We start from the raw sequence: 13038 nt of genomic DNA, 5'->3' as shown, positions 1-13038 counted from the left end.
GTCAAGGTTCTCGTAACTGGAGGGGAAGATCACAAGGTTAATCTTTGGGCTATCGGAAAACCCAATTCAATTCTGGTCAGTTCTCTCTCAACGGTTGCTCTATATGCAAAATATTAAATTCGTTTCATATTCCCTTTTATTAGCATTTTTTTTTCATGTGATAACAATACTAGTACTGCTTTCACTATAATTTGTTTGCTGAAATTTATTATATACTCAGTAGTAACTAAGGGAGCAAAAATGATATTCACACCTGATATTATTAAAGAATTCTTAATTCGGTAGTTTCATTTTGGTGGCCAGTGAGTTCTTACTCCATACATGTATTTGAACCATTATGACAGAGTTTATCAGGACATACAAGTGGAATCGATTCTGTAACCTTTGATTCTTCAGAAGTCTTGGTAGCTGCAGGTGCTGCAAGTGGTACCATCAAACTTTGGGATTTGGAGGAGGCAAAAAGTATGGTTATCCTATTCCATAACCTTTTGTTTTATGTTAAATCTTGGGCTTAAAACATGTGGTACTTAGATTTTTTGTTGCAACCTGACACTTTTATAGTTGTTCGGACTCTGACTGGTCATAGATCCAATTGCATCTCTGTGGATTTCCACCCATTTGGCGAGTTCTTTGCATCTGGCTCTCTCGATACAAATCTCAAGATAGGGATTCAGAAGAAGGGTGTATCCACACTTACAAGGGCCACACTCGAGGAGTCAATACAATCAGGTTTACACCAGATGGCCGATGGGTTGTGTCCGGTGGCGAGGACAACATTGTGAAGGTCAGATTGCTATACTTGAGTTCTCGATAATAACATTTTTTAACTGACAAGATCTTTCATTGATACACATTTTTCTCTTCCATATATCATTTTCTTTTGGGATTATGTGGGCAGGGTGGGATGAATTAACATAGAAGTATACCATTTCTTCTATTGGCAATCTGGTTCATTGCCATGCTCTCGTTTTCTGGGTAGTGGATTTTAAATTCTGGAGTTTGGAGTGAGGCTATGTGATGCTGAGGTTGTTGGATGAACTATCTTGTTTCACACATTGGTTTTGATTCACTAACTCAGCTAACTTTAAAAATTTGCTGTCTGAAAATAGTGCACGGTTACCGTTACATGGCTATTAATGGATCCCTTGTTGCAGTTCTTTGGCACACTGATATTAAGATTTGGCATCTGCAGGCTCTTTCAATGTTTTAAATGGTGTATGATCAGCATGGCATAAAAACCGGATGCTGTTAGTTGTCAGTACTCCTTGATAAAAAGAGACCCTAGAAAAATATTTAAATGATGCATAGGCAATTTCTATATGCACAATACTTTAATTTTAACATTTTGGATATCTTCCATACTGATCCTTGTCATGTTCTGTATATCTACAGGTGTGGGATTTGACTGCTGGGAAATTGTTGCATGATTTCAAGTATCACGAAGGCCAAATTCAGTGCTTAGATTTCCATCCCCATGAGTTTCTATTGGCTACAGGTTTGTTCTTACCTTCTATTTCAATAGCTGTTGCTTACTGCTCATTGACCTGAGAACTCCTTTTATCATGCTATGCTATCCTAAAATGTAATTGTTTTCCTAAGATCTTTTATGTTGTTCGTGAAGGTTGCGAAATGCAAGTCATTATTTGCTCTGATTTTCAGTATACATCCTCTTGTCTTCACAGGTTCAGCTGATCGGACTGTTAAATTTTGGGACCTTGAAACCTTTGAACTTATTGGTTCAGCTGGACCCGAGGTACTTTTGTTGGTCTTTGGTACAGTTGTTGAGTCTCTTAATAGAGTTAGAGATTCATATCGAGATCATAAGATATTTCTATTTTGAGATCATAGGATCTTTTATCTTCTCTTTTTATAGAACAAATGAATACATGATTTTCTTCCTATATACTGTAGACTACTGGAGTTCGTTGCTTGACCTTCAATCCAGATGGGAGGACTATTCTCTGTGGATTACATGAAAGTTGAAGGTGAGGTCTTTTATAGGTTCGACTTTCATCAATATAAAATAATTTACTAGGTACAGCTATATTATTTCTGTTTGCATTTCTTTGTTCTGTGCAATATCTAGGTTTTCTCTTGGGAACCTATAAGATGTCATGATGGTGTGGACGTGGGATGGTCTAGATTGTCAGATCTTAATATTCATGAAGGAAAGCTTCTTGGCTGCTCATATAATCAAAGCTGTGTTGGAGTATGGGTTGTAGATATCTCGGTACTGCTTCATTTTCTACACTTCAACTTATTTAGTCAATAATGAGTAATCTTTCTTAATTGGCAGTCTCTATTTCAATATTCTAATATTAAGTTTGGTCCTTGATACAGCTCATAGAACCATATGCTATTGGTATTGCTAATCATGTGAGTGGTTACGCTGAACCCAAAACTAGTTCAGGTGGAAACCTCTCTGTACTGAATGAGAACACAGCAAAACCTAGTACAGGAAAAATATCTGTTTCACAAAATCCGGATACTTTAGTGAAGGAAACAAAATCCCTTGGAAGGTTGTCTGTTTCACAAAACTCGGATCCTGCCAAGGAGTCCAAAAATATGGCATGTATGTTACATTTTGCTTTAATTTGTTGGAGTTTTGAATAATTGCTTTACTTTCCCTTTATTTATTATAAACAAAATTCTTAGGAACTGTATTGTTAAGTATACTATTCATCCTGAATTAGTTTTCATGAGAGAAATATGTCAACAAGGTTTCAGGAGAGGAATTAAACCCATCACTGTAAATTATCTCTTTTTGATCAATAAAACAAAAAAGACAAGTGAGTTGATGCATAGCACTTATATAGCCGAAATGCTCAAATTTCCTCTTCTACTTATGTTGTGTCCTAAAGGTTTTTTCTTTAATTATTATTATTATTATTATTATCATGTGATGGTCATTATGGTATTAATTCTCATAAGCAGGCAGTAGTATTAGGTCAATTTGTTGAAAAGAAAAATAAAATTTCGGAAAATGATAAATTGATAATTATTCATAAGCATCTATTTTCAGCCATTTAATAAACTTGGTGCTTTGAAAAGTTATAAAACCTCTGGAAATACTAGTGGGGGAGCCTGTAACTATTATGTATTTATTTATCTTATTCTTATTTTTTCATTATGGTTAAAGCCCCAGGAAATGTACCTGTTATCCCCCAGAGGGTCAATTTAAACACGATTCCAAAGACAACCCCACCAAATTCCGTAGTAGTTCCTACTGTAGCAGCTCCAAAAAGGAGTTCTACAAAAGCTAGTTCAGGCATCAGTGTTCCAAGTTTTAGCAGGTCGGATGTCATACCTGTGATCGTGCCTAGAAATGATCCGAGGTCGGAGCAGGCTGCTGAATCAAGGAAGGAAGTTGGAACATCTGGGAGAAGTTTGGAGCAGGCCGCTGAATCAAGAAAAGAAGTTGGAATATCTGGGAGAAGTTTGGAACAGGTTGCTGAGTCAAGTAAAGAAGCTGGAATAGCCGGGAGAAGCTTGGAGCCAAGCCAGGCGGCTGCTGAATCTAGAAAAGAAGATGGCATAATTGGAAGAACTTTGGAGCAGGGAGCTGATTCCAGAAAAGAACTTGGTATTGTTGGAAGAACCATGCCATTTGCTTTGCAGTCAAAGACAAGTAGTTTCCGAAAGTTTCAAAGTTTCAAGGAAGACATGGACCGGCCAGATATATCTGCTCCATCTGAAACTACAGGTTCTAAGGTTGCTGAATTCAACAGTGTCCTGGACAGGAGTAATTTTGTTGTTGTTAAGGGCCCTATTCAAGGAATGTCTGCTGCCGAAAGGAATATGAGGGAAGATAGGTGCATTGGCACTGGCAAGAGTGAACCAAATTCAGTGGCAGAGTTTCCTTCTAGCTACAGGGATGAAAATCGTATGTTTCTTGAACTCGTGATTTTCTGTCGTGTTTGATTCTGACCTTGACAATTTTATCAATAGTCTGTCAATTAGATTATGACTAGAAATATTTATATTGAAATGCATTTAGTTAAGGCCTCTGCTTAATGGCAATCATGAGTTTTCTTGAGATTTATAGGAACCAACTAAAGAGTGAGATGATAAGAACAGTGAGCTGCCAGTGAAGGAGAATAGGAAAATTTAATATGTAAAGTAACCATTAGGAGATGTTTTAGAAGTTCCAGCCGAATGATTTTGATTAACGACTTTACCATTTAAGAGGGATCTCTCTCACATGCAAAAGTGCAAAAAATACAAAGAGATGCTTATCCTTTAGAAAGCCAAAGAGGAGGTATAGCTCTTGATAGCTGCTTGTATTATAAACTACTCTATGAAGGTCTGAACTCATTGTACTTTATCAATTCTTCAGGAACACGTTCTGTAGTCTTAAATTTGGAGAAAAGAGGGAGATCTTCTAATTTTGATGGACCAACTATGAGTATCTCTCCGAGGAATGTATCAATGGCAAACATGCCCTCCTTTAATGCGGTATAAACAGAATCTTGTATTCACTTTGGTTCCATATTGCGTTAACTTGTGTTCCCTTTTCTAATATGTTATCAAGTCGCTGTCAATGCTAATTTATGTATTCATGTTGTTATCTTTTGAAGTATAAACAAAGAGGATACCCTGCATCTGTGGAAAAAGAAATGCCTTCTGCCAGTGATGAGGATGCTGTTGCAGATTTGCTGGAGCAGCATGACCAATTCATTAGTTCCATGCAATCTCGTTTTGCCAAGTTACAGGTGACTGAAAGAAACTAGTTTTTTTCGGATTCTTTTGTTGTTGGCTTAATAATAAAATGTCTACAATGTTCAAGCTTTCATAGAAGATTGCTGAGCCTTGTTTTATTGGTTATAGGCTGTTCATCGGTATTGGGAAAGAAATGACATAAAGGGGGCAATATCTGCAATCGAAAAGATGGCTGATTATGCTGTAAGCAGTTTATGTTTGTTAATACACCCGTCACAGTTTGAACTTCTGTGTAAATCGAACATATTTAAGAACCACTTCCGTTTCCTTTTTCATGTCACGATGGAAACTTTAGGTGCTTGTTGATGTCATGAGCATTGTCATTGAGAAAATGGACATCGTCACGTTGGACATTTGCACTTGTCTTCTGCGACTTCTGTCTGGTCTCCTTGGAAGTGACATGGATAGGTACGTACAGTGTGTGTCCATAATCTTGCATTTTTGTAGTGATTAGGCTGGGATTGTTGTTCTCCTTTTGTTATGGAAAGATCAATTGGTTTCGGTAGTTATTTGCCTTACATTCTTGGTGAATTTCAAACTTTGATAAGCTTAAGGTGGTTAACGTGATATGGTATTTTAGTACTTGGTTTCTTAGGATCTGTTTGGTGTTAGTTGCATCTACCTATAAAGTTTAACTTCTAGTCTTTTGCAGGCATTTGAGCATCTGTCTGGAAATGCTGCTTAAGCTGGTGAGGGTATTCGGTTCCATGATATATTCAACCATATCTGCTTCAACACCTGTCGGTGTAGACATCGAGGCAGAGCAAAGGTGTCTCTACTTGCTTCGAAGCTTCATATATAACATTCAAATATTCAATTATTGGACTATTAACCGGAATTTCATGCTTCTGATTGTCCTAGGTTTGAGCGTTGCAACCTCTGTTTTATAGAACTCGAGAAAGTAAAGCGCAGTCTGCCCTCTCTTACCAGGTGACTATGGTGGTCATTTAAACCTGTATAATCACTGTAGGGTTCAATCATATGCAACTGTTCTAATTCCTCTTCTTTTTCACAATAGAAGAGGGGGGTCGGTTTCGAAATCCGCCCAGGAATTGAACCTAGCTCTACAAGAAGTATCATGATCGGAATCCACATGCACTAACTTAATCCATGCTTTTCAATGATCACATTCTGTATGTTAACCCTGGAGAGAGCATGATTCGGTGCTTACACGCCGGTCGAGCTGCAACACTACTTCAATGCATATCGTCTTGCCAAGTCCAAATGATGCATCTTGTACATGTTTAATACTAGGCCTAAGGGGAGACCTCTTAACCGGTAAGCTGATTCTACTTGCATTGATTTGATGAGTGAAAGACTTGAAGGCTAATTGTGTTGGTTTCTAGAAAGTTTTTTTCAAGTTCATATCTTTGCCAACCGCTGTATTACTGCACACTAACCCAATATGCTGAACCTCGATTTGTACCTTTGGGCTCGTATGTAAAATATACATATTTTATATATGAATTTACACGTGTCCAAAAGATGGGACTGCTGATATTTAGGGGATATTGAGAAACCTGAGATGGAGCAAATTGGTAGCTTCTATCGGTGCACCGGAAATTGGGTTCTTTTGATTAATTAGAATATCGTTATAAATACATCATTTATCACTAAATATTAGATGAATTAATAAGGTCTGATATAATATCAGTTTTAATTTTGAAACTTGTATAATTTAACAATTTGTTCTTGATTCAAATTTCAAACAAACAATTTAATAAATTGTTTTTATCATTTCTTAAATTGCTTGCTTTTCCCCCCTGAAAATTTCATATTATTATTTTGATTTAATAATTTTTGAAGGCTAAATTATTATATTGGGGTATATTTTAATTTTAATTCTGGAAGAGTTTTTTACAATAATATTATACTTAAATAATTTTATAATTTTTTAAATAGAACATATTCATAATTGAATGATCTTGTATATATATTTTACCCTTACAAAAACCATCGTGTTTAAGAAAGTGAGACTTCACAAATCTATAAGAAATATTTTGCCGACTCAAACGCATTGCACCAACGAGACACGTCAGCGTTAGCAATGTAATAATCCTTTATTTTTCATAAATGGAAATTTAAAAAAGATGGCAAACATGGAAGGTCCCATTATCGGATAAGTGTTTGTTAAAAGGATTTGGATTTTGAAATCCTTAATTAATTTTCAAAATGCCATAATTCAATAAAAAATAATATATATTAAGTCTATACAATACTATATATCTTTAAATAATATATGAATGAAATTTGAAAAATAGTTTCAAAAATATTCAAGCATATAATTCATCAGAATCTCTGCATTCAGGTGGTGGTTTTTGTCTCTTTTTTGTTTAAAAGCCATCTCATTTTGCTTTTGAATCCGTGACTTTGTTTTTGAATCAAAACTCAGTTTGCTTCTCTGATGCAAAAACAGAAGAAAGAGGAGCAGTGAGTTCGTCCGATTGCTAAATTCTAAAACAGTAGGTTTCGAGTCGTCTCGTATAGCTCAATTTTGTTTTTATCCATTAAAGCTTCGATTCCAGCTTGATCCAAACAGGTAGAGACAATGGCGATTATGATGATTATATATATATATATATATGTAAAAGATGGAGATTATATATATATATATGTGAATGGATATGGATAACTTAAATTTGAAATTATCAGATTGAATTTTATGTATTTTTCAAGATTATCATCTTCACCGATGTTGATATGAGATCTTATCGTATTATAAAAGACGATATAACGAGTCGCCATTTATACAAACAGCTGGTGATTTGCATTAACGTACCTGCTGCTGCTTCTGTTGCTTCAAGTAAGCGAGGGCACATCATCGTCGATTCAATAATGTCGGTGTTCTCTCCCTGGGATTTGCCGATGCCTTCTGCTTCAAATCACTCTAATCTTCAATGCTTTCTTCGTTGCGTTACTCCTGTTGTTCCTATCCGATTGCTGCCAAAGGTAATACTTTCATTTCCATTTATTGTTTTGTTTTTTTTCCTTCTTTGTACGATTTCAATATTTCACAATTCATGTAATTCGATTTTTACTGAATCCAATAAAAAATAATATAATAACGATCTTTTTGCTTTATAAAAACCCCTTTAAAACAACATTTAATTTATTTTCAGATTTTTTTCTTTGGTTAAGTTTCAAATGTGATATATTATTTAGTTTTGTCAGAACTAGGATCGGATTAGAAAAAAAATCAGAATTTTTTTTGGCTAAAACCAATTTAAATCGGTTTTAAGATATAGTTTGAGTTTCTATTTGATTTGTGTGTGTGTGTGTGATTTTGTCCCATATTTATCACTTAAAATTCAGAATTTATGCTGATTTTTTTAAATTATTAATATTTATTTTTTTATTTTATATAATTAAGCTGAGAGTTTAATCAATTAAGTCGAAAGTGGACAATTTGATCGGTTCATTTATTAATGCAATCTTTTACAATATTATTGTTTATTGATTAATTAAATCCTTGATTGTTAATTAGATAATTATTTCTAAAAAAATCTATAATTTTTTTCAATGTTAATTGACAGGAATTTAATCAAAATTCAAATGGATACTCGCAAAATATTGAGAAGGATAATGATACAATCGAAGGCTTCACTTTGAGTGATCTGTGGCACTCTTATACCGAGTGGAGTGCTTATGGCGTTGCTGTCCCTATTGTGTTGAACAATGGCGCCGTCGTCGTGCAGTACTATTCACCCTCCTTATCGGCTTTGCAAATATATACAATCAAGCCCTTTTCTTCCTCATTCAGGTCTATCTATTTTCCGGTTAAATTTTATATGTGGTCCTTGTGTTATATGTTTTTGATGACTTTAATCTCCTTGATCAGTTTAATTTTTATATTTTGAAATGCGTTTTTTTAGGTACGAGATTAAGTTTTCATATTGATCCTATCAAATATTTTGACATTATTTTTTTAAAATCGTGATAACGTAACATATATATTTTGATGTTTTTTTGTATAATCAAATCAGAAAAAGGGTTGTACTTATTATTGAAAATACACATTTAGGGGGGGAAAACAAAGGAGAAAAAATGATCAAATTAAATAGTATAGTACATAGATTTTCTATAATTTCTGTTTTTTCCCCTTCTCTAACTTGGATTCTTGTCATTTTTGGCTAACTGTAGTCCATTGGGAAGCATGGAGAAACCTGAAAACGGCTCTTGCAGTAATGATCATGGCAGCAGTGACGAAATTTGCAACTCTTCTTTTTCATCAAGCAATGGCTCATGTTCGAGTTCGGAGACCACTTGGGACGATGATTCTACAACATTTACTAAAACAATTGATCAATGTGGCTACTTGTACTACCAGTACAATGAGATGGCTAGTCCTTACGATCGAGTTCCCCTTCTAGAAAAGGTGAGTCAAAAGTTTGTTTATCAACCAATAACTATTTTTGAATTCATATTTTGTGATTCAAACGAGATCATGTATTTCTGCAATCAATTTAGACATAAAATATATAAAATGTGTTTTTAATTTTCCTACTACATTTTTAATGATTTCATTTTTTTCTAAAAGAAATTGAAAATTTTCAGAGAATCAAGAGTTTTTTATATGTTAGTTTAATGTGAGCTTGTTTTGAACAGATTAATGAGTTGAGCAAGCAGTATCCTTGTTTATTTGACATCCGCAGCACAGATGTTTCACCTTATAGTTGGATGGCAATAGCTTGGTATGTTTGATTCATCATTAATATTGCATGTTATCTGAAAGCATCCATGTCCGTCATAGATTTAGGCATAAATGTTCATATAAAAAATAGTGTACTTTTCAAGGAAGTCTGAACATGGTCCATTAATGTTTTATTAGGTATCCTGTCTATCAAATTCCATTGGCAAGGGATGTGAAAGAACTGTCGGCATGTTTTCTCTCCTACCATCCATTGTCATTTTTACCTCAAGGTATGGTTTAATCAAAGCAACTGGTATAAATCATATATAATTTTTGTAGCCATTCCATTTCAACCCAATGTTATGCTGTGACATTTTTCATTTGGGGTTTGATCAGGCGGCAAGAAAGAGGAGGTTTCGCTCCCTCCTTTTGCCGTGGTTACTTACAAGATGTTTGGAACATTGTGGATTAATCCCGGAACATCAGACAAGGACACCATTATATGTCAACAAACTGCTGCTGCTTCCTGGTTGAGACAACTTCAATTCCGGCACCATGATTTCGACTTCTTCATGTCTCGCCAGCAGCATAATAACTGACGTTAAACCTCAGTCACGGTTGCAGCAGTTTCGGAATAAGGGAAGGGTTTGCAGACGCTAGAATTTTACTTCAACCGAGGTTGATTAAGAATTGGCAGTCATCTGCATTTTTGGCTCTCTTTTTCTAACTAAAAATCCTGCTTTATAGTTTTGTTTAATCAGTAGTCTTGGTTCGGTAACAATGGATAAATGGGATTTGTGGGATTTAGTTGCTGTTTAGGTGAAGAACATTGCGGCCAAATACCAGTCGAACAATAGATTTCTATCGATCTACAATCATTCATTGATAGCAGCACTCCGAGTTTCATGTGGAATCACTTTAAAAAGTTGAAAATGGAGGGAACAAAAAGTAGGATTCGTGATTTTAGATCGGAACTTTCTTTCCTTAAAAAAAATCCGAACTTCCAAACTCAGATAAGGAACAGCAAAGATGCCCATTGATGGGCCATCTCTAGTGTCTATCAGTTGTACACGCAAGTTGCAACCTAAGACGTAACATACCTTCCAGATTGCAGTTGCATCTGGATGGACGTTTGGTTCAGATTTTGAAGTACTTGTAGCCGTAGTCAGGGTTTTTCATACCTTCTTCCCAATCGCCCATCCGGCGACCACCAAAAACAATCTGTTGAATGCCCAAATAACTGGCAAAAAAGAAAAAGGAACAATGTCAATGTATCCACCATGAAATTCGATGACACAATCGTTTCTATTTTTGTTCTTTTTTTACTTAATAGAATCAGTTAAACTTACTTTGCACTTAATACTGTCATGCAGTTGAGAAGCACATCGATGGGGAAAAAATCCGAAGTACCGAGATCTACCCTGTAAATGTCAAAATGTAAATTCCAGCGAAAGAGCAATAAGGAAATAGACTACTACGGAACCAAAATGATAACTGCAAATGGATATCGAAAATCATACCAAACACGGCCCCAGTTGTCCTGAAACTCAACATCACCAATATCATGAAAAGATGATGGCATCACATTAAAACCCTTATCTGCATCATAGATGGGATCATACTCCATTGAAGCAGTTGCCAACTGTCATCAATATGAATTAATAAGCTTAATTTCACTTGAACAGCAAGACCCCTGATAAAGGCTAAGAAAACGGAGCAAAAAGAACCATGAACAAACCTGCAAATTAGACGAATTAAAGGCTCCCAAGCGTCCCATGACATACCAGGACTGAATAACCTGCACATATATCGAATTGAATGAATATAAATGTAGCATAATTACTACTGAAAAACAGGACGTGATCGTTGTAATCAGAAAATGGACCGTCACCCCAAAGTTAACATAGTGCTGCTAAATAAGGCAAAGAGCCAACTGGCAAGCAGCAAGCAGAGAAAAGCTGTGAGAAATGCAGAGAGGAGGAAAGGGATAAGAGAGAATGATTTAGTTGTGTGATTGCGAGTGAGAGGAAAGCTCCCTTTTATAGGAAATGGCTGCGGCACGTGAGTGAGTCTTCTCTTCCATTACTCAATGTGGGTGGATAAAGAGTTGTATATAAACCCTTACACAAGGCCACTATCTCACCAATGAGAGATATGCTTCTTGCATTACAAACAATATACAGTTCATACAAAACAGACAGATAAAGAAAATGAGAGCAAACAAGGAAAGGCTTCTCCAACAATAGTCTAATTTCAGCACCAAATTGCTAACAGAAGGAACCGGAAGGAGAGTGAGACTACTTACACTTCCAATGAGATTGACTTCTCGATCAGAAGGTGATCCATATAACTCGAACCATATGTAGGAATCAAGCGGATTAAAACTGGACAGACAATATAAACAAAGATCATAAAAGTCGAGAGGTAGAGAAACATCAGCTACTTCATGCAACTATCAAACAACGGGGTTGATAAATTAGTTTAGTCATACAACAAAAGTTCCCTTTTGTTCAGAAAAGATGACAGTGCTACCCTCAATTCTAAACATGGAAAGTGGAAACCAATTACTACCATGGACGACTAATAGTATACTAGTTGTTGATTGAGGGAATAGAATACGTACTCTCTGAAGCTGACTTTAAAAGAAAGCACAGAGCCAGTCTTTTTCTTGTTAAAATCTCTGCCCTTTTTACGAACACGCTCTTCAATCTACAAAGCATGATGAAAAAACTAGTTGGAAAATCAGATTATGAGCTATAAATTTGATTTCAGGTAAGGAAATGGAAAAAAAGGGTGTTAACGGACTCGTTTCCTCATTTGCTCAGGGTCACCAATGCTATCGCCGAGAACCGCTCGTAGCTCTTCGTCTTCTTTGCAGGCGTCTTCTAGGACTCTTTTTCAAAGAGGCAATAAGTCGAACAGGTAGAACGCATAGTATACATATAAAGAATAAGAACAAAAAGAAGAAGAAGAAGATATGTACTTGGCCCATGACGGGTAATTGTGAAGCCTGTCGAATTCTCGCTTTCTCTTCTCCTCACGTATCTTGAGAAGTCTCCTCCCTCTGGCTGTCGTCCCTGAACCTTTAACGTCGCTTGTGCTAGAAACACTAACAGTCGAATTGCTTTCTTCAGCTGCTCGGATTCGAAGAATCGGTGTCTTCTTTTTGTCGTGGTTGTTGTTTAGAATCGGATATGAAGCAAAAGAATGATTGGGAAATGGCTGCCTGGCGACTACGGGTAAATTCTGGCGAAGAAGAAGATGATGGGTTTCAGTTATACTTGCATTCAGATTGCAAGAAAATCCTTTCACTGCCATGTTTATCTTTCATTCACCGTTGCTTTCCCTCGGTGTTTGATCATTCGAGGATAATGGAAAGTTTTTCGGGCTTTCCTCTGTCAATCTTTTTATATAATAATTTATTTTTATATAGCCTTAAAGCCCAATATCGACATTGATGGAAAATAAATTAATTTATCATTTTAATATATTTTATAAATAATTTCATTTAAAGAAATGATAGGTTGATATATAAATATTATTGATTCTGAATTTGAAGATTTATAAAATTATGAAACAAAACATTCTTATAACAAATAGACTAATATTGTAATTTAATATTTCTCTTAATTTCTATAATTACTCGTTATTTATTTATTTATAATATACTTATGTATAATTATAATAAT

The 13038-nt window shown here is 35.4% G+C and overlaps 2 protein-coding genes and 1 pseudogene across 4 annotated transcripts; 2 read left to right on the top strand and 1 right to left on the bottom strand.

The window, feature by feature from the left end:
* Nucleotides 1-3: 3 nt before the first annotated feature.
* On the top strand, nucleotides 4-6182 carry LOC120207579 (annotated as a pseudogene).
* A 1200-nt stretch (nucleotides 6183-7382) lies between these two features.
* LOC120207587 lies at nucleotides 7383-10250 on the top strand. 2 transcript variants are annotated; one of them, XM_039207019.1, is made up of 6 exons: nucleotides 7383-7668; nucleotides 8253-8479; nucleotides 8860-9094; nucleotides 9325-9410; nucleotides 9548-9639; nucleotides 9746-10250. In XM_039207019.1, the coding sequence occupies exons 1-6, from the start codon at nucleotides 7420-7422 to the stop codon at nucleotides 9946-9948; spliced, it is 1092 nt and encodes a 363-aa protein (XP_039062950.1). In that variant the 5' UTR covers nucleotides 7383-7419; the 3' UTR covers nucleotides 9949-10250. The 2 variants fall into 2 exon arrangements, with proteins under 2 accessions (XP_039062950.1, XP_039062951.1); XM_039207020.1 differs by having other exon boundaries at nucleotides 8298-8479; nucleotides 9746-10249.
* LOC120207589 lies at nucleotides 8804-12739 on the bottom strand. 2 transcript variants are annotated; one of them, XR_005524226.1, is made up of 10 exons: nucleotides 12333-12739; nucleotides 12155-12242; nucleotides 11973-12058; nucleotides 11655-11733; nucleotides 11088-11147; nucleotides 10870-10991; nucleotides 10699-10770; nucleotides 10450-10589; nucleotides 9151-9171; nucleotides 8804-9098 (listed from the first exon to the last, which is right to left on the bottom strand). XR_005524226.1 is itself a non-coding variant. In XM_039207021.1 (8 exons), exons 1-8 carry the CDS (start codon nucleotides 12665-12667, stop codon nucleotides 10487-10489), a joined length of 945 nt encoding a protein of 314 aa, XP_039062952.1. In that variant the 5' UTR covers nucleotides 12668-12739; the 3' UTR covers nucleotides 10256-10486. The 2 variants fall into 2 exon arrangements, 1 of the variants encoding a protein (XP_039062952.1); XM_039207021.1 differs by lacking the exons at nucleotides 8804-9098; nucleotides 9151-9171 and having other exon boundaries at nucleotides 10256-10589.
* Between the last annotated feature and the right edge of the window lie 299 nt (nucleotides 12740-13038).

The sequence above is a fragment of the Hibiscus syriacus genome, unplaced genomic scaffold (genome assembly GCF_006381635.1).
Source record: "Hibiscus syriacus cultivar Baekdansim isolate YM2019G1 unplaced genomic scaffold, ASM638163v2 tig00015072_pilon, whole genome shotgun sequence".
NCBI lineage: Eukaryota > Viridiplantae > Streptophyta > Magnoliopsida > Malvales > Malvaceae > Hibiscus > Hibiscus syriacus.
This window is presented reverse-complemented; position numbering and strand designations above follow the sequence as displayed.

Excerpts from the sequence above, each read along its gene's own strand:
- LOC120207587 (XM_039207019.1), top strand. The coding sequence starts at position 7,420 with ATGAGATCTTATCGTATTATAAAAGACGATATAACGAGTCGCCATTTA. Across the intron at positions 9,095-9,324 it reads GAGTTCCCCTTCTAGAAAAG|ATTAATGAGTTGAGCAAGCA; the intron begins GTGAGTCAAAAG and ends TGTTTTGAACAG. Across the intron at positions 9,640-9,745 it reads ATTGTCATTTTTACCTCAAG|GCGGCAAGAAAGAGGAGGTT; the intron begins GTATGGTTTAAT and ends GGGTTTGATCAG.
- LOC120207589 (XM_039207021.1), bottom strand. The coding sequence starts at position 12,667 with ATGGCAGTGAAAGGATTTTCTTGCAATCTGAATGCAAGTATAACTGAA. Across the intron at positions 12,243-12,332 it reads AATTACCCGTCATGGGCCAA|AGTCCTAGAAGACGCCTGCA; the intron begins GTACATATCTTC and ends TCTTTGAAAAAG. Across the intron at positions 11,148-11,654 it reads AAGTCAATCTCATTGGAAGT|GTTATTCAGTCCTGGTATGT; the intron begins GTAAGTAGTCTC and ends ATATATGTGCAG.